This window comes from Centrocercus urophasianus, unplaced genomic scaffold (assembly GCF_019232065.1).
Source record: "Centrocercus urophasianus isolate 14NV4802_14NV808 unplaced genomic scaffold, USGS_Curo_1.0 seq_17, whole genome shotgun sequence".
NCBI classification, from domain to species: Eukaryota; Metazoa; Chordata; class Aves; order Galliformes; family Phasianidae; genus Centrocercus; species Centrocercus urophasianus.
This window is the reverse complement of record NW_024884722.1, coordinates 17,502,192-17,529,853: the sequence shown is the minus strand read 5'-3', so window position 1 is coordinate 17,529,853 and position 27,662 is coordinate 17,502,192. Positions and strand designations below refer to the sequence as shown.

Genomic DNA, 27,662 nt, shown 5'->3' with positions numbered 1-27,662 from the left:
TATTGTGTGCTTACGCAAAGGCTGTTGCTTTCTAAGGGAAAAACAACATATTGCACAAATTGTGTTTGTTGTAACAAGAACCAAACACAGGGCAAATAAGTTTATAATAGAGAAGGTTTTTCTTTCAAGGGCACTAAAAATAGCAATGGAGCTGCTAAAACAGCCAGCTCTCCTCAAGATGAGGGCCATAGCCTAGCTGTGCCAGTTGAACATCTTCCAAACGTTCTATTGTTTCTTTGCAGATCTTTGTCAGATAGGGTGGGACATCCTTAGTGTGGAGTTGGTAGAATAAGACCAGCCCCTCTGTAATACTGAGGTGATTGGAGGCTGTGGAGTCAAACCAGAGCACATTTGACTGGGGTCATGGAGAGATCAAGAAATCGAGACAAGTTTACCTGAGATGCAGAGCACCACAGCATCTCTGCTGTGACATGGTGAGAAGTATCCATTTGTGCCCCAACAGAATACTTTGTGCCCAATCCTTGAGCTATTTTCAGCACTAGTTTTTGTCACAAATGTGATAAACGAGGGCTGGATGTTTCAGACATGGAATTGTCATTAGCTCATAGACCAGCTCAGTTAGATGCAAGAATAGAAGTAGACTGATAGTACTCTCCTGTCTGGAAGATTTTACTCAGCACATGCTTCAGGGTTGATTTTCATCTCTTTGACAGTGATAGAGTAACCAGGTCACAGAACACCAGTGGTTGTGCCTGTACAAAAAGTGTAATGCAGAAAACACAGCACAGTCTCATGTGCTGCTGCTTGACCAGCCTGGCTTTGCATGGGGGCAGCAAAAGCCAAAAGCATGGCTGAGAAAGGATCACTGAGAAAGGCAAAGAAAATGGCCAGGAAAGGGAGACTAAACATGGCAAGGGTTCAGGAAGGAGCTGAGGAAGGACCAGCTGCTGCACAGGCCTGTGAATACCAGAGGGTGGAAAGGAGACAGCCCTGAGGTCTGCCACTATTTATCTCCATGTCTCAGCCTACAGCGGAAACAGCACTGAGCAGTGGCATTTCCAGGCAGCAGTCACCTAGCTGCAGTCCTGCTATGAAATGCCCTAGAGATGCTGAACCCTTCCAGGTCTAAGAACTGAAGTTCAGTGGAACTCAGCCATCAGACCACTCTTATTCCAGAGATCTAGTTTGGTGAAAGCTGCGTAAAAGTAGATGCTATTGACTCTTAGGCTTAGACTGTCATCTTCTTCATTGCTGGGCACTGGGGAAAGCACTGCACTGCTGCACAAACTGTGAGATATCCGGAGAATTGTTTTGGACAGATCAGCCATGTTCAGCTCTGGTCATAGCTTCTGGAATGTCAGCAGAAAGCTTGAGCAATTCCTATACAGGCAAGAATCCTGCATTGCATCACAGGTCAATAGTAATCAGGAAACAAATGGAAATTCTTATCCCATGAGACTTTTACAACTCTCATTTGAGTATGTTGTCTCTCTCATGCTGTGTGCATGATCCAGACTACCAGGATGCACATGTCCTTCCAGCAGCAGGCTGCTCCATGCTTCCTGCTCACTCATGGCAGCTAGGATGGCTCAGGGCACCCAGTGCCGGTCGAGGGTGAGTAGGACCAAAGAATGATGTGGCCACCAGTTTTACAGCCTGGGAGTTTCTTCCTGGCAGGTCAGGTGCAAAGTGAGCACCTTCATTTTATGGGTGGTGCAGGAAGCTGTTCAGGAGCTGCTGGTTTAACCAGGACTTCCACAGGAAAACCAGCTGAACGCACATTGTTTTTCTTCAAAAGCCATGCTCTGAGGATGCCCAGGAAGGCTAATTCGCTGTGGATGTGGGCTGTGGGGTCCTGCCTGTCCAGCAGCAGCCTGGACATGGCATATCTCCCCCAGCACTGCCAAGAAATGTGGCCCATTGTCTGGCCTGGTGCAGTTGGCAGGAGCTCCTGTGTGGAGCAGGAGGCAGGGGAAGGAGCAGCCCTCAGCAGAGGGGCAGGGGAGGTGTTGGGCCAGCTAGGGGCTTCAATGGGACTTGCAGGGACAAAAAGCTGTGGTGGCATGGGTACAGCAAGGCCTGAATTTCTTGTGGTCCTTTCTCCATCTTGAGGCTTGGAATGGCTCTGCTCAGAACGTGGCCTCCAGAGATGTTCAGCTGCCTTCCTCTTCCTCCTCTCTGAAAGGTGGACAGGAATGGAGCATCTTGGGGCCCACAAGCAGCCCTACAATAACAAGCCAACAGGTTCCCAGGGCTGACATTTGCCATTAGCATTCTGGCTTGGCAGCAGGAAACTTACAAGGGGCAGGAGCTTCTTCATAGCTTGTCTTCCTTCTGCAGCACTCAGAAAGACAATCGGAAAAAGAGTTTCTGGGGCCAGATCCAGGCAGAGACACACCATGCACTTTGGCTGCAAGCACACTGACAGACTGTTTTTACACTTGCTTCCTGCAGTTGAAGTGCATGTACATGGCTGTACCCCACAGGTACCCAGCATGTACATGGCTCAGATAAAAAAGAATGATAGGATTCATGGAAGTGTAGAAAGCTCACCCTTCAGACTGAACATCCAGAGTCACTGCCTGAGGCCATTCAGTTCACATCCCGCCTGCTCTTCCTGCAGTGATGCTGGGACCAGATGGGCTGGAGTCAGATTTGCTCTTGCTCCTTTGCGTGCTAGGAAGGAAAATGAGCTGTTTCCTATTTTGACCTCTGAGTCACTTCAGGGATGCAGAAACCATTAGAGCTAGCAAAAATAGACAGAAGGCTGGGAAGCTCCAGAGCCTGCAGGGCTTCTGTTTCTCCCTAGAAGAGGGAAGGCACCAACTAGATGGGCTGAGACAGACCCTACTCCCTGTGCATGTCCTGATGGATGGACTGGCATTCAGAGTGTCCCAGACAGTCTGTATGCATTCCTGGAGAAGGTGGTGACACACAGTAGACCTCAGTCTGCCATCATGATGAGAATGGTTTGTAAGCATCCCTTTAGTGCCATAGATCCCAATACTTCTTACAGAGGTGGAGCAGAAATTGAGTAAGGAATATTAAAAGATCTCTGTAGCTGACCAGGACTAATCGCTGCCTCTCAGCAGGTTCACTTTTACCTAAGCTGCTTCTGATGTACTAGGAAATAGAGACAAAAGCAGTCGTAGTTGTGTTTTTAAAGAGGGTGAGCTGCCACAGATGCTCACCACATTTTCTCATTGGTTTTGGTTAGTCAAATATGCCTTTGATGACATAGGGGAAACTTAGGACTCTTGTTTCCAGCTCAAAATGTCTTCCTTTTCACTGAAAAAAGGCCAGCTAGAAAACACTTGAGTGCACTTAGTATTTTACCTGCACAGTGTGAGAGCCATTATCTTTAATCAAAGGGTGGCTCTGTTTGGTAGTCTGTTGAAATGTGTTTATTACACATGGGTGTCTTGAAAGCTCTGTTCTTCTGTTCCCTCTGAGAAGACGCAGGCTGTAAATCAAACCCTTTTCCCATCAGAGGAAAAAGTACTGCTGAGTGGTCAGGGTCACGAGTACAACTCCTGCAGGTTTGTACCCAAGAATCATGTTCTTGAGGCTCAGCAGGGCACAGAGGGACACCAGCATGGATAAAGTGCCACTCAGATGCTATACGGCAGTGACGGGCTGGCATGAGCAGAGCAAACTTTGGTGAACTTGGTGTTAGAGGCACAGATGAGTTTATCTGTAGATCTTTAATGAAGTATTTATCTACGCGTGCCCATTCTGCATCTCAGAAAGCTTAACAGGGAATATTTCTCAACCAATGGCACAGGCAAAACCTTTCAGCAGAATGCGTGTTTGTTCCCTCTTGTTTCAGGGCTTACAGCTGTTTCATCTTTGGGGTCTCCATCACTTCTGAGCTGCCCTCAGAAATCAGAATAACTCTTGGCTAGGAGACTTTCAGCATATGTTCCCCTTGCAATGGCACTGAGAGAGTCCGCAGTATGAGCAACAGGGAAATTTAGTTGCAGAAGCTGATGGAGCACAGGGTAAGTCCTCATCTAAAGGCCAAGAGACGTTCATGAAGTAAAGATCAGAAAAATTTCAGCATGGGCAGCATAGGCTGCCTGTGGTTTCTTTAGGAATGGGGGCATAGGGGGAAGGGGCAGTTTTCAGTTACTGATTCAGTGCTAAAGTCAGTAACATTTCTGCTTCCAACTTCCATGCAACCAAATAGGGTATGTTGGTGTATGTTCACATGTAAATGCCACTCCTGAGACTGTGAAGTATGTTTGATGAAAGGTGCTACATCAGCATTGAGGGCTATATATAGACAAGTCTGTAACCAAAGCCCTAGGTCTGCACATTCCCGGTCTCTGGGGAAGCTCAGGTCAAATCTGAGTTCTGTCGTCTCAGGCATGCATTAAACCTAACCAGCCACAGCTGCAGCCAGTGTTGGGTTTTTGTTAATGCAGAACAAAAATGCCCAGAGCCTTTGGCTCCAGGACAGCTATTGTTTATCTGATCTCTTTTAAGAGCTTGAGCCTGCCTTTCCCATAAGGACCAGACAAGGGAACAAAAAGGAGAGAAGGCCACAGAGTTGTTCTGGGTGAGTATTGTCCTACCAGCCTGGGGAGCACAGTGGGAGTGAGATTTTGTCAGAGCCCCTGACACCACGAGGAGCACAGCTCCAGGTAGAGGGTTTCAGCTCCCATTAAATCTGCCACGGGAGGGAGGCACTTGTCTCTGCCACACACAGCTCCCACCTGGCTTTGTCACAATGGCTTCATGTGACAACCAGGCCCCTCAAAATCAATGTCCATGTTTTCTGCAGATGAGACTCTACCATTAAATGAACATTAGCTTGACTGACCACCCCCATTACAGTTTTTTAGTAAGGATAGGGATAACAGGCCAGCCAGGTCCAGAAAGCATCACATTCCCAGCTGGCTGAAGCCACGTGCTGCATTCACAGGATGGCATAAGTCACAGATGTCCTTGGCCTTGTTCTGTCTTGCTGTGTGCCCCAGGTAGAGATCGCATGGGCTCAGGGGCCTGCGCAAGGACCAACTTACTATCCCATTGCACACAAGGCTGTGGCTGCCATGCTTTGCACAGCTCAGCAGCTTTGCAGCATCCTCGCTTGCCCATAATTGCAGCCTACTTGCGTTGGAGATTTTTGTGGCTTACCCCTCCTGACCTCCTTGCCTGCATCATGTTTCCACCAACCCTTCACCCCTGAAATCCTCAGTGGGGATTGGAGAGATACAAAGGAAGCCTTACCAGCAGGGAGGGAAGAAAATCAACTAGCATCAGAGACAGTGAGGGAGAAGGGAATTTAGGATCGGGTCCTGTGTACTTAGGCATGGCTCCTAGAAATCAGCAGTTGTGCTTGGGACACCCAACCCTGGTTGGAGACGGGTGTCTACAAAGTTTTCATGGGTATGGGATTTGCCATATAATTTGTTGTTTGCTGAAGATTTGAGCTCTAGCATCTTGCTTCAAATCTTGTTTCTATGCACTAGACTTCTCTTTTGAGATAGCAATCCTGTACACGTGTACATCCCGTTCCATGTGTCAGTCAGTGTTTGAGCACCAATTTCAGTGGAATTTTGTCAGCATTTTTACCCTGCAACCTGAGATCAAGAAGAACTTATAAAAAGGAATGCCATGCCCTTGAATTAGGCAAGAATTGCAATTCTCAGGCTAGAAACAGGAAACTGAAACACAGAACATACCCTTATTTCTAGTCACGTAATGAATCGAGAGCAACCAGGCACAGACAAGCTTACTCCCTCTCAAAATGACCCTTACAATGAAATTCTCTGTAGTGTTTAACCAGTAAGCACTTTTATTGTTGATTTTGAATTCATTAAGACTACATTATGTTGGATTACAAGACTTTGGCTACATCTCCCACATTTGCATGCAGGCATTACATTTGCAGGATTTTCTTAGAAAAATGGAGCAGGCGCATAAAATGCATAAAGGTTAAATGATTATAACATGGAAGCAGCATGTCAGTTACAGAAATTTGTACCACATGTATCAATAACAAACCCACATCCCCATTTAAAACCTCTTTGTCCATCAGAAATCCATCTGGTTCCTCTGTCCCTCATCTCCTTGCCCTGGCTGTCTCTCAGCCAGCATTCCCACCGTTTCTGAAAACACACATCTTCTTTTTTTTAGAAAAAGGTTTAGTACAGTACATTGTTTTTCCCTTAAAAACAAAAACATTTCTTCTTCACAACACCCACCCACTTAAAAAAAAAGAAAAATCTATCGTAATCTCTTCAAGCACTGTTAAATGTTAGGAATCTCTATTGTATTACTGAAAGTATCAGATCACTAACAAACTTCTAAACATACTATGATGACCCTAAAATTCCCCCTTCCCCAAAACTACCGAGAACTGAAAATGCTATACTGCATTATCACACTTGCATGCATGTATCCTGAGCCACCTGTATTTATTCACCTTAAGCCCCTTTAATAAATAACTGTCCAGCAGTAACATCCAGAAGTGTGCTGTCTCCTCCAAATTAAACTCTATATTTACAGAAGTAGGGCTGTCTTCTCAGTGAAATGTTGTTTTTTTTAAAAAACAAAACAAAACAAAACAAAATAACAGCAATAAAAACAGCTAACATTTAAAGAGAGAAAGCATATTACTGATCATGTTGTCTAAAGACCAACAGGAGTAAAAAGCATTAGGAGCACCAGGTGCACATGCATTTGAACTGGTACAGTTCACAAAATAATGTCATTCATTGTTGTGCTCGCTCATTCAGATGAGGAGCTGATTCTTTTTCTTTCTTTTTCTTTCTTACACTTAAGGCCGTCTGCTCTGCAGGCTACTCCCACAGATGGCAATACATGCACTGGGGTTGAAAGATGGCCATAAATATGCTTTGATCAACATGGTTCCATATCAGCTTTAAACGCATGGAGTTTCCCTCCCCACATCTTTGCACCTTGTGTCATTTAACATCTGCAATAAGTGTGAGCCAAAAGCTCCTTAAATCCTCAGTTTTTCTCTTGGATGGGGGGAAGAAATAGTTATTCACTTTTTTGTAAGTTTCTAATGATGCAATGAGCTGGAACATACAGGGGAATCCTCCCACATAAGAACATTTCTCAGCAGTGTAAGTACTGCAGTCACAACTGCTATACATGCATACCAAAATAAACATAGTCAAATATCAAGCCAGTTGCAAGGATTTTGTCCCTTCCTTCATTTTGAATCAGCTCTCAGCTCAGAGACATCAATATTACTGTCTTGACATCAATTTGCCTATGCTGATTTACACCAGGTAAGGATCAAGCTCAACAGAGTGTAAAATAACAACCAGTTTCTCCTACTGCATTGTTATAGTGCCTGAGATCACTGCAAATGGCAATTTTGCTCCAAAGACAAGAAGCCTTTCCATAGCCAGTGCAGTATATTTACGGCCCCACCACTGCAAAGGCAATTCAGCCAGGTTCGCTTTCTCTTTTTCCCAAGCTACCAGCAAACTATCACCTAAACCTGCACTGCTCCCATCAGAGAAGCTTAATTTTATATAAAGAAGATGCTGGGAACTCCATTTACGCTGAATTTAATTTTCATGGTACTTTCTGCATAATTATGTATAGATCACCTAGAAACCCAGATCATTCCTATTCTTCATGCAATTGCATATTACGTAGAAAATGTAAGCATCTTGTTTCTTCAAGACTGGCTATTGTAGCAAAGGAAGATACTTTCCTCAACCAGAAGAGACAGACATATTGGAAGTTTGATTTTCTATAGTCAACACTCCTGTTCTCACTGAAACTAAGTCAAATTCTACAATAACATGAATTCAGATCTGTAACAACTCTACTGACCTATCTTCAAGAATTATATGGGAGCAAGACAATAAAGAGTATGTCTTCTGGGCTTTTTCACATCTGATCCATTTGTCGCAAGTTTGAAGAGATACAAAATCTGTAAGAATTTCTTTCCTTTCAATATTCCATCATTTGTGGAATCCACCATTGTTACAATCTGATCACCACATGCTGATAAGAGACTTGGGTCTGCCCCAATTTCACATACAGATAAGCCTCAAAGGCCATGTTTTGCTGTGGCAGGGCTGTTTTTTTATTATTATTATTATTATGTGCAATTTCAATTCCTAACTAGCATTTGTTGGCTTGTGATTCTTACATGGACAACATGAGATGCTATTAAGTTCAACTGCATGTTCACGTTACAACAGGTCCTAGATCTAGCAAATTTGTCTCACATAGGATTCCTTAGGTAAAAAAAAAAAAAATGTTAACCAATGATTTCTGCTTTTAAAGCACCTTCCCCCACTTCCAGGTGCCCACCCCTCACTGGAGTCATCCAGTTCCTTCCTCTTGTGTCAAAAGTGGAGTTTCACCAGAAAAGCAGCGGAAAATTGACATAGTTTAGTTTCACCTTTCAGCTGAAAGAAAAGGAGGTAAGTGATGACTGTGTTGCCTTTCCATTCATGGGAATGCCACTCTGAACAGTTTTTGTAAAGGAAGAGAAACCAAATATAAAAACCTACACAGTTCCCACACACACAGACACATACACACTTACACACACTTCTCCTCCAAAGAGAAATCCATTCTTATGGACCACATTTTGCAAACCCTATTCAAGTGACCAAAAAAAATGAGGATTAAGTGCATCCTTTCTCCTTTCTGATCATGATATAGTCACAGGTCAGCAAAGTAGTGGGCATAGGGATGTTCCTCTTGACCTGCAGGACATTTTAATGCATGCAGAAGTGCTTTGCTGGCTGAATGTGGAACAGCTCCAAGGCCAGCTGACAACCATGAGTGTGATTCCACTACCTGCACCAATATACATGAGGTAAGGGCATAACTCAAGAGAGCAAAGCAGTGCAAGAAGAGAAAGAGGCTCTGTGGTTCTTCTGAGTTTGACAGCCTCAGCTGCATACACACGGCATGTCACAGTGATCAGCACGGACCCATGAGAGCTTGGTATGTTGTTCTGCAAGTGGGACTTCCACTGGCAATAGTAAGCCTGATTCCTGTTTGCAACAGGACATTTATAAGTCTGTAAAATCTGCATAACAAGGCCTTAAATCTGGAGCAGCCACATGATACAGTTAGTGCTTTAGCGTGGATTTCTATGCCAATAACCAGTGTGATGTGCTACACACCCCCACCTACACACAGATGGTGAGATAGATATATGCAGAGTCATAATGCAACATAAGCATTATTTCTACAGATATCCTAACAACATAGCTAGTGACTAAGCTAACCAGCATAAGGATCTGCAGCCACCCTTTCCAATACCATGTGATAGATGCTGGTAGAGAAAAGCAAGCTCAGGTGTTACACTGATTCACTAGGGAATGATCTGGGATCAACCCATACAGTTATCGCTTAGCGAACACAATTCATGGGCTGCCCCACAGTCCCGCGTCAAACTCCTACCTGTACAGTGATGGTGGAGGTGCCCACGTCACTTTCTGATGACACACAGAATTGAGGTCAAGAGCAAACAGTCAGTGGTTGGAAATCCTCCAGACAAACATTATAGAAGAGGGGGGAAAAGGCTAACTCTGACACTTCCCACCGTGCCTCTCTTGACCATAGGTAGACTGCAAGGTTAGATTATTGGGATCCAGGCTGTCTAAAGAAAGCCTCTCAGAAGGATTCATCTTTGAATCACAAAATGACCCTGTTCTGCTTGGCAGTAAGACTGAAAGGAAATTTCTCCGTGATTAAACAGCAATGGAATCAGTCCACCAATGCTCCTGATTTATGTAACATACAGTTTGCATACGGTAGCATTCATGCTCAAATTACACATTTTTGTTCAATTTTGAAGTGTTTTCTATGAATGAAAACAAAATAACTAGCCAAAAAGTTCACTGGAATTCTTCTGAACTTTGGACAACATTGAACCCAGGTCTTGTTCAGGGTTTGGGTTTCTGAACCAAAATCTGGCCTTCAGTGACTAACCTACACAACCGGATCTAAACATATTCAGACATGGCAGATTCAAAACTAATTTTGTCAGGAGACAGACACCCCTCTTCTATGCTAAATTAATGGCACACAGTCTCATTTTACCTTATTATTGTTATAGCCTCCTTAGAAACTTTCACGGAAGTTCCACCAGCAGAACTAAAGGCAGAAATTATCTTTGTACTCATTGTTCCATGTTAACATCTGGATGCAGTACTGTTGGGGGAAAGAATACAAATGCTTCAATGAACTATGTTTAATCAACTTGCAGGTGGCAGCTATCAAAACAACAGATGCATGTGTATCCAGCTAAAGTTACTAATGTATGATCTGACATACCAAGCCAGACAAATGTCACATGTAAATAGATCTTGAAACGTATACAAACAAAAGCTGCTACTGCTACTGTATCTAGCTGATACATTTTGGTTTCTTTTGTGTACCCCATAGCTCTGAATCTATCCACTGAATGCTTACTCAGCACGTGTGGTATAAATATATTCATACACTAAAACTGACACTTGGTAATTTCTTTTTTTTTTCTTCTTCTTCTTTTTTTTTTTTTTTCTTTTGCTGACCAGCAACAAATTCTGTTATCTTTAACTGTAAACCAATACTCAATAAATATGCCGTGTTCAGCAAAGAGACGTGTTTTGCCACTCAGGATTTTGCTGCGCTCTAAGCCATGGGCTGTGGGGGTGGCCGCGAAGGGGGAGGTCCAGGAGGGGCTCGGGATGGGGGTGGCCCAGGAGGTGGCTGCCTGGAGGGGGGCTGCAGAGACACAGGAGGAGAAGGACTCCTTGGAGCATGGTTGACGTTGTCCCGTCGTGGCAGCTTTGGTGGTGGGCTGTAAGGCGCAGAGGTCCCATCTGATTTTACCCGAGTGAAGTTTATGCATCTCCCCTGGAGGTAAAAGAAAAATTCATTATTCATAAAAAGCATGTGTTTTGATTCAGCAGCAGCTAGCTAAAAGGGCTGTAATCAGAGGGGCAGGATGCGCTTATAGATCTTCATTCAGTGTCATTCACTGGGTCCCTAGACATGACATTCAAGCCTTGCTGTATTAAAGATCAGTACTACAAACAAATGCCTTCCGTGTGTTTCAGAGTTACTGCCTATGGAAAATAGCCTAGGACTGGTTTAAACCAAAAAGGAGCTCTGTGTGATTTTGCTGACATGCACTCTTTGATATTACAGCCATGCAGAACATGGCTACTGTCATAGCTCCACCACAAAGTACTGCCTGCCTGTTGAGTTCCCTTACTGATAAAGCTGTGCTGGAAAAAACTCACAGGAGAAACAGGATTATACCTGAGGAACAACATTAGCAAAGACACCACCTGTAGCCTTCCTTTTCATAGAGATGCTAGCCTAGATGGTGGCCGTACCTCCAAAACTATGCTGAGATATTACACTCTCTTCTGTGCTCCAAATGTAGATATGGCTTCCTTATTGTCCTCATAAAAGCCTACTAGGTGTGGGACAATAGATTTCCACCAAACAAGTTGCAGGCAGGAAGAGAGACAAGACCCTAAAGACAACCTCACCTTTCCTGTGGGGAGTAGCCAGAGCAATCTCAATCAGACACCAGGACCTCACCTCTCTGCTCTACTTGCTCCTCCCCATGGTCACCATGTTTTGTTACAAAACAGCCCACTGTCATTGTGGAAGCCTCATGAAACCCTGCAGATGCAAACTTGTGTGCAGAGATGCAATGCTTGGCATCTCCATACCCATCTCTTCACCTGGAGAAGTGGGAGGAGATGCTTAGGCAACAATCCAGATGCCACAAGCTTGACAGAAGCCTGGAATTCAGAAAGACCTTTCATCATCACATACAAGGGCTGAAGGTGAAGACAGTCTTAAAATGAAGGAGTTACACTGCTAACAGCCTATTCACAGGAGCCTTCAAATGTCTGATGTAACAAACTGGCTAATCCCATTAGCCTCAACCCCATAATTTCAGTAGAGTAGCTCTTAACAGCCCTTCAGATATTGAACAGAGGTCATTCACAGCTTCTATGCAATTATCAGAAGCACGAAGAAGCTATGATTTTTTTTTCTCATCTTTATGGGATGTGGTTTCCATACAAATAACTGTGGGCTGGACAGTACCCAGCCATTAGTGATGAACCCCATTTGCCAGCACTTTTGTTCATCATGCCTGGTTTTGTTCCATGCAGCAACCATCCTCATACAAATGCCCTCTACAGTTTATCATGGTGGGGAACATTACCTATTTTTCTCTTTCCAGGACAAACACTGCATGGGGAAAAGCACAAAAGCAGTTTGATACGTCAGTAAGTATCTATTCCAGAAGGCAGCTTTCCTACATAATTTTCAAAGACATGCAAAGCCATGATACTGGGCTGAGGTTTAGGTTGCATGTTGGGTCCAACAAAGCAAATTCAGCTCAAAGGTATATGAATTCCCCTCAAGTAGAACTCAGGATTCCTTCAGAGTTAAGCAGCTGTAGACTGTGATCTCTGAAGCTATATAAGATTGTGATAAAAAAGGAGATACAAGAGTCCATCGACAGGACAGATCACTCTGGCTCAGTGCTGCCTGGCACAAGGAAACACCAAAGGTGTTCAGGGAATGGGCTGAGTTTCTCTGGCAACTCCACAAGTCACAATTTCCAGTGGAATCCAGGCTAAGGCCATCACAGCTGAGCCACATCTATTTGTTTTGTTAGGAGACTTACAATGCCTGTATCTTGGTTTGTGAAACTACTCCTTTAAAAGGAAGAGAATCTTTTTAGTACATGACTTCTCTGTAGAAAGGCAAACAGAGCTACTTCTGCTATGCATCAAGAGAAGCTTATGCAAGCTTCAGGGAGCTCAGAAAATGATTCAACGAATGTACTAACGCCCAAATGGTACCACCCTACCCTTACTTGGACTGGATGGCTCAGGGCTTCAGGGCTCAGCTGCAGCCAATAGCTAACTGAATGGATGTGTTGTTGCCTGTACATAAGACGTATTCAGTCCAAGTTTTCACCATCACAAATTCACCACTACACTTAAACAGCCACCTCAATAAGTGGGATAAAATCCTCCTTCTGAAAAAGCAGGCTTGTTAAAGCAGACTTTGCTTACGAGCCTGGTTCAAGGCAACACTGTGCTGCGGCCAGATGCATGGAGGCATCAATGGGCAAAAGCCTGCTTCTTGGCAGCTTCTGCAAAGATACACAGCTGAATCAAGAAACTCATAGGTCAGTGCTTTGCTCTACTGTCACCCAACTCAAGTCCTTCCCAGCGCTGCAGCAAATGGCCATCCTTGTCAGCCTATAATTGACATTTGTCTTCTGCTGTGCTCACTTTGAAAATCAGCAGTATTTACTGATAGGCAACGAATGATACAGATTAATTTAATAGCTGTACTGCTATACATTTAAGAAAATTCAGCCTTGATTTTACGAGCTTACAAATTTAGAATGGCAAAATAATCACTTAAGGAAAAAAAAACAAAAGAAGTCAGAGGTATTCAGATAAGATTCAGGATATGGAGATGGAAAAAAAGAAAACAGAACAATTTCCCAGAACAAATGCAAAGATGCAAACCCAGCACTAGTGCTTTTGCCTACCAGCCTTTGCCGCCTCTGTTGTCTTTTTCCCAAACATCAATTCCAAATATATTCATAGTCTATAATCAAAGGGGATCCCATAAATCTGTTTGCATTACTTTCACTTCACTTAAAGTGATAGGCGACGTCAAGCTGCTGCCAGTTTCTGCCACACTCGCTGATTTGTCAGACAGATGGGTAATTTAAAGGCCATGCGCCGCATTGTGTCAGGAAAAATACGGTTGGGTTGGGAGAGTCTGACAGATAGAGGCTTGTCTGATCGATGTATGCATTGTGACACTTCCTCACGAAAGATCATTGGTGTTAGCCTACAATCTCTTACATCAAAGACTTCTGGTGAATACTGGAGCAAATCCTCCTGAGCACTTCAAGCAGCCATTGATAAATCGAGGCTGAACTCGTAGCCAGAGTTAGGATTAACAGCCCAAAGGGAAAGGGGGGAACAAATGACAATAAATCCTAAGTCAGTTCTAACTTCTCTGGTGTATTTCATCAAAGGATTTCCAGGTTGCAGAATTAAGCCCTGCACTCATCACACTTTCCAAACAACAAAATGCCACAGCAATTCTTTTGCCTCATGGGCATGTCCCTCTGGGATTACCTTCATAAAAAAATTGTGACGGTTTCTTAAATAAATAAGCTGCTGCTTAAAGCAGCTACAAAATTCTTAATACTCTGTGTCTGAAAAGATTAAGTAATCTCCTCTCCAAACGCATTTGAAGGCTCTTGAAACACAGAAATCAGACAGAACAGACAGGACAGAAATATTTAGACGTTATTCCAAAAGTATACTGCTCACTGATCTCTGCTGTCCTTGCATGAAGGATTAACAGCAATCAAAAGCCACCATTGCATTAGTAGCAATAACAGGATTTTTTTTCCCCAGAAGCATGTTATACACCAAGTGCTTCAGAAAGGGCTCAGAGCTGCACAGTGCAGGAACACCACAGTGATCTCCAGCACAACAGCTGTCAGTAGCTGCCTTATTGTTTTCTAGGAAGCAGATGATCTGTATAAATCCAGTTCTGTCTGGTTTCAGCCCCTCTCCTAGCAGAGCATCCCTCAGATGGTGCGACCCGTCCCGCTTACTGTCATTCAGGCTCCAACCGAAGGTCAGCGCAGCGCCATATGGAGTTACGCCCTTGCTTCAGCTCACATCTGCACAGTCTTCCTAATGCACAATTATTTTGCCTCCCCATATGTCCATCTACTTGTTAGGCTCTTGTTACGCTGCTTGCCAAACTGGCTTTTCAAAAAGCACAAATACTGAAGCAGCGGGATCTGCCCTTGCCCTGATTCCAGCTTTTATCCCAGTGTAACAATCACATGTGCAATTCAGACACTTTGTACTTCTAGGCAATGCCTCCTCGACCACCTAGGATGTGCTTTTGTGTGTGGTTTGTGGGGGGAAGGAAGGGAGGAACCTCTTGAAAGTCACTGAATCTTTTTTCTGGGCTAATTTCTTCACAGAGCTTAGTACAATGTTCCCCAGCACTTGTTGCCCAGAAGTCCTTAGTTACTACTCCACAAGTTTTCAAGAGAAAGGATCCATACAATTCACAATATCATGGGCATGTCTCCACACCCATGGTACAAAGAACACCCCAGAAAAAGTATTTCAAAAATCCAACCCATCTGCCCATCGCTGTCACTTTTCCCTGTTTCAAGTAAAACTTGGGTATTTAATAAAAAATCAAATCCAGTTTCATCTTTCTGCACATTGGAATGGTTGTACATGCTAAGGTCAGTCTGTTTCTTCTTTTTAGCTGCGTTAGTTGACCCAATAGAAGATATCATTCCCATTACAAATTTTACTTGAGCTTTCATTCACCCATATTTTTCCTTATGGAATCTCTGCGCCCCAGTTTTAACTAGCAGAGAGGGATGGTACCTGACTGAAAAAGAATTAGCACCAATTAAATAATTTATAGAGACTTCTAGGTCTTTGATTGTGGAAAAACATGAATCTTGCCTTTTAGCATGAGTTGAAAAATCATACAAACAAACATACACAGGTCTGGATTTACCATCACTTCTTAAGTGTCTACCAATGCAAAAGCAGAGTTCTAGATCTCAGCATAATAGTTTGTATGTTTGCTGAAAATCTAAGTGAGAAAAGCCTAGTAAAGATAAAAGCAATGCTAAAACTTCGAATCTGAGACAAAAGATGCTGAAGAGCTAGCATGTACAGAGAGTCAGTCAGTTTAGCTAACTGAATGCTTTAACCCAAAGACTGAGAAACCAACGGGCTGTACACCTTTAAAGTCAATCACTTTTGTAAAACTTGAATTTTGGAAAAAAATTGAGGATCAGAAACGAGGCCTTTTTACTCCATTTATGAACGAGGCAGAATATGGAGGGTCATTTTATAGAGACAGAGACAAAGCAGGGAGGTACAGAGCCCCCACTACTTGAGTCCACTGGCAAGTATCAGGATTAGCAGCTGGCTCCTCAGCAGCCAGGACCTATGTGAAGCAGCCTGTGCCAAAACCTTCCTTGCACTGCACTGCTTCATGTTGACTGTGTGCTGAACATGTCACGGCTCGTTAAAACCTTCATGGATTTCCTGGGAATTGCACTGATTACCCTGCAGCATGCAGTCTAGAAATTAGTGAGCCAATGAAACGACTTGTCACATAAAACCCAAGCCTGCCTGGTTTTCAGGCCCAGTCTAGTAACTTTTAATAATCCCCACTTTTACATTTGGGACTGAGACACTGTTTTTGTGTTGAAAAATGAAATACTGGAAAAGTCTGAGATTCTTGTATCAGCAGCGTGGTGGCTGGTCATGTTTTAGTTCAATAAATATATAATATATAATTCTTTTTTAATTATAATGAATGGCAATCATTAAAATTTAATTGTTACTTAACACTGTGATTATTCCATCAATTATTGATGTTTAATTTATAGACTTGTAATTATTTCTTTTTATATATAGCCATTTCCAGCTATTAGGTCTCAAAACAAAACAATATAATTACCATAAAATATTTGTTTGTATGGGAGTTTGGCTCTTTAAACATCTTCCAGTTGGACAGGTCCTCTCCTTTCAGTGACAATTTTCTGGGGATATATTTGGCAATTCAGAATTGCTGTCAATCAAGTACTATGAACCAGTCAGAGAAAATGGGGTTTACTGAATGGAAGAGGATTTTAGAAGTAAGATTCAATAAAGCAGGGGTGAACAACAATGAAAAATACAGTTTTCTTCAGTATTGCTTTTAAAAAGGAGATGCATTCCCTCCATTTCTTAATTGAGTGTATTATCTGGCGTCTTTAGATATGAACTAGTTAGACTTCTGGTCCCTCCTTTAGTGATGGAGCTATTGGAAGAAAAGAAAATCAGCATGCTGTGGGTGATAAATCACTCATACGCTAACAGTGAGCTCCCTATAATGGCTATAAGTACATTCAATAAATTGAAAATTAAACAAGATGAATGCAAAATACACAAAGAAGATCCAAGAGGAAGCAGCAAACTGCTTACAGCCCAGCTGGATGTGCACATCGGTAGACACTGTGCCTCAGCTCGTAGTCCCACTTGTACATGGCACCTCTTAAAGTCAGGGATGGGTCCTCTGGGAATAATCTATTATGTTTAAATAATAGATTGAAATAGATAGAAAACAGAATCAGCCAGTTCTAGGAATCGGATGGAGGAAAAGCTGAGCCAGGGAAATTGGCCCTTTTCAGCTAGACTTAGGGTCCATCAGCAAAATAAACTTCATGCTGAACACATCCCTACAACCCAACTGCCATATGCCTGTTACCACTTATCCAGCTTAGGCTCAGAAGGAAAGGACAACACAGCAGGTGACATGGAGTATCCATCCCAGTAATGAAGACAGGGCTATTTAAATAATTTGTATCGCACTCCATTCAGCAGGGAGCTGCATGTTTTTTCTAGTTCTGTCTTAGCAATAAAATGCAGCAGTGGGCTACAGACACCTCCTGAAAGAAGGGCCAGAGTCACAAGATTTCTTGCAGGAATGCACAAAACATCACATGTCTTGGACCTTGCTGAGGTTGTGGCTGAAGTAACTCCAAGTGCAGACCATACAGCCTGTTGGTTCTGAGGACAGAAATGGTTTCTGTGACAGAAATTGGTGACATTAAGCATAAACAAAGTAACACGCCATCAGTCATATTTGATGCTCACTCCCAGCCTCCAAATATAGCTACACCAGACCAAACCTCACTCAAACCTGACAGAAATATCTTGCTTAAGTCAAACCTAAACCTGCATTCATGATGCACAATCTACTTCTTTGCTTTGATGGATAAAGCTCCTGGCGGGGAGGAAGTGAGAAGACACTGCTCACCTACCCAAGGTCAGGCAGCAACCCGGGGAAGGAACTGATGTATACAAGTTCAGGACTCGTGACTCACATCCCTTATTTCAACCACAGTACCACACATTTCCACATTTGTATGCTGACAGTACAAGAATGTGGTTCAAGGGAAAAAACAGTGGTTGGTCTGCAAAAGATTTTTCTTTTTTCCTTGGCATTTTCAAGGAAAAGGAGGCTGCATTTCTACATCACCTAGAGCAGAGAGGGCTTTGGAGCATAGCAATTAGAGCAGCAAACATTCACTGGGTGCAACAGGCTTAAACTTGAGGTACTGGTGGGTTACTGGGAGGAGGAAAGGAGACCACAAAGGACCATAACTGGTCTTGTTCAAACTGTATTTAAGTGTCATCATGCTTTCCAGGGTGAACTGTTTGATTGTCTCTGCAGGAGCTAGCTGGGATTGTGGTATGCACAGAAGAAGAGCACGAGGCTCTTTACGCGCCTACAGTATAGAGTAATTCTGGAGACTCAGCTTTCTGGTGAAAACGCCTATTAATTTTCCTTGTTCTAACCAGAAACATAAGATCTTGGCCCACCACAAAGAAAAACCATCTCATATGCTCTCAGGTTGGGTAGTGCATCTGTACTATCCATGTATAATAGCAGTGATTATAGATTTTCTTCTGTTACCACACAAGGAACCATGTAGATTATACAAGAATGGAGGTATCCAGAATTACAGCTCCTCTGTAGACGGCAGAGATACAACATCTTTTCATCTTTATTTAACATTCAGTACAATAAACTTAGTATGAACAGTAACATTAATAAGTTATCTTACAGAGTGCTTACACTGAGAAAGGTTACTACTCATTCTTCACATAGAGAAATGGATTCCCACACAAAAACCAGAAGTACGTAAGCAGAGCACTATGGAAGGCTTGTTAGATAAAGTTTTGGACTATTACCCAACTCAGAAGACAGTGAAGTGTGTACATTTCCCTGAAGTCCAAAAGAAAGAAGATAGCAGGTTCAGCATTGATCCAAGGGTCCTGCCAAGAAACAACTAAATGCATTGGCCATGGCAGATCTCTTCAGGTGCACATGACCATCTCTGGCATACTCAAAGTGGCAACAGGAGCACAGTCTCACTCTCTTGGAACTTAATCTATATCAGCGGGGAGCTAAAGTACAACAGATGAGAAGTGACTTACATTAGCTACAGCTAAGATCTCTGAAGTTGCAGCTCAGTTTCTAAACCCCAAGGCCAATCCTTCTGCATTCCGTTGTGCAGCTCACGCTAAGTAGCACCAGCACTTGGCATCTACAGCCCTTCTTCAGAAAAGTGTCTTGTGGCTGTTGCTGAGTGTGCTGCAGGCTCCCAAAGCCCTGAACACACTGTTATCCCTTGGGGGCCACATCTGCCCACAGAGCCAATTTGCAAACCCTTCTTCCGTGTCAGAAATAATAAGATCCTGGCAAAAGAGAAGTAGTGCCAGTATGTGGGCTTCTTGCAGGATAGGAAACTCATTAGTCACTGATTACGTTTCCAGCTGCAGTGCTTGGCACATCCTGGGAACTGAGCGTTAGGGTACTGGCCAAGGAGATATTTTTTCTCCCATATCATGCCTGTTATAGTAGGAATGAACCTTACAAATAGTGGTCTCCTTTGCTAAAAGAGAAAGAAAAATCACACAATGGCTACATGCATCTCATTTTCATCAAAAGCGACCAAGTGAGAACGTCTACTATGGCAGGCAGTGACCCCGTCTCTTTAATTTTTCACCAGCTTATGAAGATAATTGGCTCCAGAAAGGTTAAGCAAAGAAATAAAAACTCAGAACAAGACAGAAGCCTGACACATATGGCCTGAAGGTGCTCAGTGCTGCTTTTCCAGCACCCCTGCAGCTTTGGGTGATTACAGTGCAGCTCCAAGCTGCAGGGAACCTACTAAAGGCTGCTGCTTGGTCTTGGAGAGAAGGAATTAACATGAGCTCCAACTAGTGCTGGCACAAGGGCAGCTCATGTGGAGTGACAGGGGTGCTGCCATCCCAGTGGGCTGTTCACAAGCCAATGACCAGCCAGAAAGTAGTGACAAATCATGAATGTAGAATCATTCTCATGATTCTGCAGTTGGGAAAACTAAGCACATAGGTATCATGATCAGCATTATAAAGGGCTGCTCAAAATTTGTCAGTAAATGGATGTTTTGGGTATCAAACACACCAGCTTTAGAATGACTGCTTTAAAAGAGACGCAAAAAATAAGGAACTCAAATACTCCTCCTAATTTCAAAGGCTACTGTTCAGAATTGCATCTACCACAACTTATTCAAAGTCATCATTCAAAGCACCCATCAACGCAGAGAATCAATGCAGGGAACTTGAAAGGACAGAAGCCCTGTTTTCCAGCACAACTCGCAGCTTGTAGTTAGTGCAATTTTTGGCTTTAGCACTTCCTTTTTACCTTTACTTCTGGGGGGCAAAAGGGGAAAAAGCTGCAATTTTTGTATCATAGTCTGTTTCAAGTGCCTTTCCCCAAAAAAGGCTTTGCATGTGCTAACCAAAGGTTAGAACTGGTCAAGCATTGTTTTTACTAGGTAGTTTTTTGAGTATACAAGGATGACAGTAACATCAAAACCATATCTACATTCTCACTCCTTTCCAGGTAATTTTCAGTGACAAAAGTGAGATTGCTTTCTAAAGCTTTAAAAAAACAAGAGCAATTCTGTAGGGAGGTTGGGGGGAACAGTATCATTTTTTAGCTGTGGTTTTTGGTAAACCAAGCTGCTGAGAATTTCCTGTGACAGCATGTGCTGAAATGCAAAAAGAAATGGATTTGCTGAAAGCAGCAACTAAAGAGGTCATTTGTAAGAAACATCTCACCTTCCTCTCCATGCATCTTTGGGCTTTTAGTATTTACTTGCTGGCACTGGTAACAACCTCACTTTTGATCCATGACTTCTGGTGCTCTAAGCCCTGGATTCCTGGGGGAGGAAGGGAAGGGCAGCAGCCTTGGGGTGAACGAGCCCTATGGGATCCCTCTCTGCAGCCCTAGCACAAGTGCCCGTTGGGAACTGCCAAATTCCAGCTGCCCAAAGGGCACCAAGGGGCTTTTTGCACAAGGCACAGTGCAGTGGGTACCATGCTTGTATTTCTACAAGTATTTTTCAGGAAAAAAAAGCTCTGAAACCTAGCTGTTTCAAAGGATGAAAGATTGCTTTTCAAATCTTTTAAAGAGTGCTTTAATGTCAAAACATTCCTCGTCATACCCTGTCCAAAAAAGCTCTGTGATTTTTTTTCTCCCTCAACTGTGGATGTTTTCATCGTAATATTAAATGAAAATAAAACAATAAAAACAATTCAGCCCTACTTTTTACTAATAGAGAAAGCTAATGTGCCCAGCTGAGCTAAAACAAGTGTAAAATAACATTTTTAATTGGGGGTACACTGAATAAAGTTCAGAGAATGTTAACTTTGGTGAGTTATCTTGTTCCAAAAATTAAATTTCTGGTAATGCTTGAAAATGTAAAGATAATTTAATTGATTTTTGGATATTCAGAAATAGGAATATTCCATATTACGAATGCAAAGGCCGGTCCCCAAAACACTGTGGCTTTTTTGCCTTCTGAACTTCAAGTTTTCCTGAATAGAGAACTTCACAATTTCCTTTTCTTAAAAGAAAAAAAAGGAAAAAAGCATACACCTCCTTGCCAGAAAAAAAAAAAAAAATCCACAATCTAAACAACAGCAAAACAAACATACAAAAACAAACCAGAAAACAAAACCCTGCAAAAACAGCAACGGTGCAATCTCTCTGGCCCCTGGATGGTGCATTTGGAAGAATACCAAGCAACAAGGCACTATGCCTCCAGAACTACCAGCAGAAACCCAATGCTTATTGACTGCTGTCAACACACCTGGGCAGCAGTGCCTTGTTCTCTCTTGGGCTCTGATGGCTGCCCAGCTCCTCCAGCTCCATGTAGTCAGAGCTGTCCATGCAGCCAGGTCACTCATAGCACTGACCTCCTTTAGCCAGGACTTATGCATGCAAGTATACATGTTATGTTTTATGTATATTATGATTTTTGAAATGGTTTCAAGGGGAAATTTAGATTAAATATAAGGAAGGAGTTTTTTACAGTATGGATGCTGAGGCACTGACACAGGTTGCCCAGGGAGATGGCAGATGCCCCGTCCCTGTTAACATTCAAGGGTGGGCTCTGAGCTTCTGACCGAGCTGTAGGTGTCCCTGTTCACCGCAGAGGAGGTGGACCTGATGACCCTTTAGGGTCCCTTCCAACTCAAATGATTTTATGATTTATTTACATATTCCTTCCTCGCCAAAAGCCAGTCTCAAACTCAATTTTCCACCAAGGAATTGCTACTGGAAAAGTCGACAGAACAATCCATAATAACCTTGTTCTTCTCTGTGCTAGATTCTCTCCATGAAACACAGGCCTGTAATATCCTTTATTTATACAACAGAGTGATGGCCAGTCATTTTCTTGTTTCCCTTTCAAAATTCTTCAGCTTTAGTTAATTTCACAGACCAGGGAACAGATTATCTCATTTTTCCACTGAATCTGGCTCAATAGGATTCTTTCCACCCTATTTCCCAGATGTACATTTGATTTTCTAATGTTTGCCCCGACACAATAATCCTTCAGCTTGCTCTGTTTTACACAGCCCCTTTTGAGTCCCTCATCCTCCCTGCAGCAGGGCTGGAGGGGCAAGTAACTGAGCATCCCTGTTCTGAGCCAGCCCCTGCATGTTTCACGGCCGCACAGGATAACAGAGGCTCTGTTGTGCCCTGCACCCATAGAAATGTACTCGCCAAGCCAGGAAAAGGCAGGGGATAGATACGTAGTATACAATGTTAGTGCTATCAAAATACAGCTGGGCCTAAAGAGCCTATTCAGAAGCTCCAGATCGTGCTTAAAAAATAAATAAGGTGTCTCAAGCACAGCTGCCCTGAAAATGCAGCTTGGTGAAAGAAGTTAAAAGGCCATTTTACAAAGTAGTATGGGAAGCTGAGCTTGTCCTTTACACACCAAAAGAAAAAGACTGAAGTTTAAATACTGATAAAATGTAGAGAATCTGGCAGAGAGCGGCTATAGGGCAGGGGAGAAAGATACTGCCATCTCTGCTTGGAACTGGCATGTCAAAACTCCCCTGCAGAAAGCCAAACGTGAAGGTGAAACAGAGGCAGCAGCACTCAACTCCCTTGAAGTTGTACATCTGCAGTAACAGAACAGACAACAGGAAGCTCCTAGTACTGCAGTGGAGTCGACTTCTGTAGCTCAGAGGCACAAATTCCTTGCTTCCTCCAATGAAGAATCAATTCCTGACCTGCATTTGAGTTTACCAAGGCAGGAAAATACCCTATGCCTCCACACAGGTCATGAGGAAGCGATGCGTCTCTGCACAGAGCTCTAAGAAAATTATATTTTCCATTAACTTTGCTAGAGTTTGTTTCTTCATCACCTGCTAATGTGAGAAATTATGAACAATACAATCACTTAACGTTATTATTAAAGCTGAAAAGTGATTATCCCTCCTACCCAACATCAGAAAAATAATGTTGCAACGTTACTACTACATATTAAATTCAAAAATGCTAGTTTTGAGTTTACAAAGAACTTTTCCTTTGACTCCATCACATGCTCCCAAGAAAGCAAGGCTAAGAACCTACAGTGCTGAAAAAGACAGAGACGCAACTGCAGCTGGCCAGCTTCTACCTCAGTCTGCTCAAATCATCACAGTGAAGATGTTGTTGACCATTTGGGGGAATAATTTTAAATAGATGCCACTGCAAACATTTCAGCTCATTTCTGGTTCTCATGACAAATTTTTAGCCTCAAGGTTATGTAAAAAGGAGACAAGCTTGCAAAAAAAAAAAAGGAAAAAAAAAGAAAAAAAAAAAGAAGCAAGGCAAGGGACAGAGCATTGCTGCTGCTAACAGAGCAATGACATGGCAGTGTGTTTGTGATACCTTACCTTATCCCCTGGCTGTGGTCTCATAAGAGAGACTTGATCATAGCCTCGCCGAACCAAAGCCCACAGTGCATCAAGTTTGCCCTGGAATAAAAAACATCTGACATAACCAAGAGATCTTAGGAGAACGTGACAAAATTAAACTATAGCTGAGTAGATGCAGCCTTTCTGCATCAAACTGCATGAAAATTGCTCCTGTGTCCTTGTCCTGTTGGACAGCCAGAACAGAGACTCAGAGCGGTAATGTGGACCTTATAACCAAGGGGGACAAACTCACTCTGCTCAAAACGCGATGACTGTAGCCTAAACAGCTCCACAGAGGCACAATTAGGAGCTACGTTAACAAAAGGCAGAAAAATGAATACCTACTGAACTGGATAAACAGCCACAAGACCTAGGTTGGCATCACTCACGGGTACTTTCCAGTCAATAAATTCAAGTGCTGTTAAACCCATCTGAGAACCATACACAGCAGGATGGGGAGGAGGGGGTCTCATTCTGCACACACAAAACACTGGTTTGGGATTTGGCCACAAGTTTCTGGGATAAGCGTATGTTACTGCCTTCACCAGCACAAGCCCTCCAGCTTCCTTGGCTGTAAGCTGAGATAACAGCTATGGGGTTGTGTGAGGATACATAGGTTAGAGATGGGAAGACATCAGATACTATAATGACACAGGAGAAATGAGGATGAAAAAGCATGTAGAGACTGAGGGACTCGCCTAAAATCAAACACTGTCTTGTGGCTGAGCTATGAGGGAATAGAACAGAATCCCAACCCCAGGCCTTAGCCACTCTGCAACCAAAACAAGTACAAGGCACTTTCTTTATGTGAACTTCTTTGCAGCATGCTTCAAAATGAAGTGCAGCTGGGTCCCCCTGCCAGAAGAGTTGGGATATCTGCTGTTGAAACCCAAACTGTGCAAAAGGACCAAGAGGTAAGCTGTGGGAGGGAAGATTTCTGCTCTTGCCCTTTAACACCCTCCACATTCCTCAGAAAACTCTGACAACACAGGGCCTGGAGCAACATAAGTTCCAAGAAGTGGCAAAATATCAGGAATATCAGCCATATTTCTAAATAGGAAGCATAGCCTAAGAAAGGCTACACTTAAGAGGTAGGAAAGGATCATAAAGGACAAAATAGACTTCATAAAACTAAGAGATGGGTTCATTACCTTGATTGGAGTGTACCACTTCCGCTGGGAAGGAGGTTTTCTCACATGGGGCTTTTTCGGCTTAGGTTCCCAGGGCTCATACTCCTGCTCCGGCAGCTTAATAATGGCATTTTTGGGTTTCTCCAGTTTTGCTCCTTCCTCTGTTGATCCTTTATCTCCCCACCGCACCTGAAGCCAGAAGAGCACAATAAGAGAGATACTGGTGGTCCCCACAAGCAGGCATTTACCTACTTCCATTGGGTGATCCAAATATCATCAGACAGGAACCCAATTTCACGAAGGCACCGTAATCAGAAATATGCCCTTAAGAGTCATATGTTAACTCTGAAAAGCCTGAACTACCAGCATTTGCACAACATGATGCGTTGTGGTATGTTATGGCATTCAAAGCAGATTAACCCATTTCCAAATGAAATCCAAAGCACTCTGCCCTGCTCTGCTAGGACACGTGTATTCCTAATGCCTCAGTCAAAAAGCAGCCATCAGCACTAGTTGAAGGAAGTTGGTCTTTATAAATAGCTCTGTGCTCCTCCTGTTGATTAGTTCCAAAATGAAAATAGAGTTAGCAGGCAAGGATTTGATAGCTTAAGAGTAGCAGTTCATAGTGGAAACAGTTCTTCTAAAGAAGACCATGTACAGCCACAAACTTCATCCTCATACAATGTACACTGCTCGTTTCAAGGTAAAAATCTGCTTTCGTAGTCTGACTCAAGCAGAAACGTGACTATGTTCAGTGACAGCAAGTGATCCATGAAGATGTTCAGCACCAAAGATAAACATTCTCAGAGGAAAATGGTTAAGGGTATTAAAGAACACAGTACTTTGACTTCAGGCTTTCCAGACTTTCAGGTCCTTGCTGAGAAGCCATTGCTTTAATTCTGGTTTGGACAGAATCTCAGGTGGTGCACATTAGCCCACCTCCCTTAGCTGCCAGTTAGATCTGGTAGTAGTGCCTAGTGGAATCCCTACAAGTTGCCATTAGACCCTCTGCAGATATGAATGACTGATAGTTCCCTGCCTTGTGCTTCTACTAGCCTTAATAAGGAATATTACATAGATTTCACTAACTTCGTGGTGATGTACAAGAGTTAGCAGTTTATCACAGCATTATCAGCTGCCTCTCCAGAATATGTATGCCATAGGATAGCACAAAACTATTTTGTTTTGAAGGAACACCTCACATCACATATCAAGACTGTGTCATACGTGAATCCCAAGCTAATATTTGATTTATTGACCAATTTCAACACAGAGAGCCAAGAGGAAAATTTTCCCCTGGCAAGCTTTTGTGCATTATGAGTTAATGCTCAAATGAAAGAGGAAATAAAAAAGAAACAAAAATCCACTGTTTTTAATTCCCAGACCCAACTGCTTCCAGCCACAAATGAACATCATAGACGACATGCTCAAATACTAAAAACCAGTGCAACTCTGCAGTAGACAACAGAATAGGAGCCAATTGCACTAACTGAAGGGTTTGACTCAGTAAATTAGAACTTTTGGTGCTTATCTCATTCCTTAACCTGCAAATTTTCCCCTGCTCACAGTGCTGTATTCAATTAATTACTCATGCAAATGTGGCAGCTCAATGTCTGATACTTGGATGGCAGGTGCAATCAGGTAGATTAGCCTTAATTAAATCCTGGCCTGTATTCCAATAAAAAAAGTAGGATTTTTTTGTTTATTTGCACAAAAACATTATTAAAGTGTATAGCTGAGATCATTTACAAGGAACTATAGCAGAGAAAAAACACAATACCTCCATCCTCTTAATTCCACCAACACCTCGACCTCCATAATAAGATGCATCCACGGTTGGCCACTTTTTCTTCGGCAATCCATCTTCATCATCTGACTCCTGTGGGAAAGACAGGGAGATGTTATTGTTGCTCTCATATAAATGGAAAAAATTGAACATCCTATGGTTCAATCCTTGGATATTTGGCTTTGTATATTACACTTGCTAACAAAAAACAAAAAAGTCTCTTGTCTCTGCAGCTGCAATTTTAACTGGGAAGCCAAGGAAGACTGCCTATTCCCCTCTCCTCTTCAGGCAGCTTTTATTTAATCAAATATGCATTGAGCTTCAAAATCACAACTGACTTTTAAGGGACAGTAAAGTGCAGATGAATTGCACATTATACTGGCTTGTCACTAAGCTGTGTAGAAAATGCTGCAATCAGCTAATCCAAAGGACTCATTTATTAACTGGGCCTTTAGAATTTAATGTCACCTAACAGGGAAAAAGCTACCACTGTGAGATTTCTAACATGTGCATCAAGCCCTTTTCTCATGGCAGCTGTAACCAGTTGTTCTGTGCTGCTTGATTCTTTGCAGAGTCTGGCTCAAGCTGTACAGTTCAGAGCTGGAACTGAGACTGGAGCGTCTCCAAATTTTCAGGAAGCTCAGATCCAGAGTTTCTGACCTGTAATTATAAAGAATGGATTTTTTTTCTTTCCTTCTGAACGTGGGAGAATCTGAATCAGGGTTTTACTTCATGTTCGCTGTTCTGTTCTTGCATAAATAAAAGCTGGCAAATGTTTCTAGTTCAAAAACCCTGGGAACACTTTCCCAGTTCTATCATCCTGAGCTGGGAGAAGTCACTGGGTCTTCTCAGACTCAGTCATTACACTGAGTCAAAACAGCTGAAAGTCACACCGTAAGTACAGTTCTAGCTCTTTTTGGAATCCATTTT

The 27,662-nt window shown here is 42.8% G+C and overlaps 1 protein-coding gene across 1 annotated transcript in view; it reads right to left on the bottom strand.

Annotated features, from left to right (window-relative positions):
* Nucleotides 1–5,744: 5,744 nt before the first annotated feature.
* Nucleotides 5,745–27,662, bottom strand: part of ANTXRL (ANTXR like) — a 51,391-nt gene continuing 29,473 nt past the window's right edge. Inside the window, exons 15-18 of the mRNA XM_042818791.1 lie at nt 26,727–26,825; nt 24,968–25,135; nt 23,796–23,876; nt 5,745–10,818 (exon numbers count right to left, since the gene is read on the bottom strand). Of these exons, the coding sequence (XP_042674725.1) occupies nt 10,594–10,818; nt 23,796–23,876; nt 24,968–25,135; nt 26,727–26,825 (573 nt within the window). The 3' untranslated portion in view covers nt 5,745–10,593. The remainder of the gene's footprint in view (nt 10,819–23,795; nt 23,877–24,967; nt 25,136–26,726; nt 26,826–27,662) is intronic.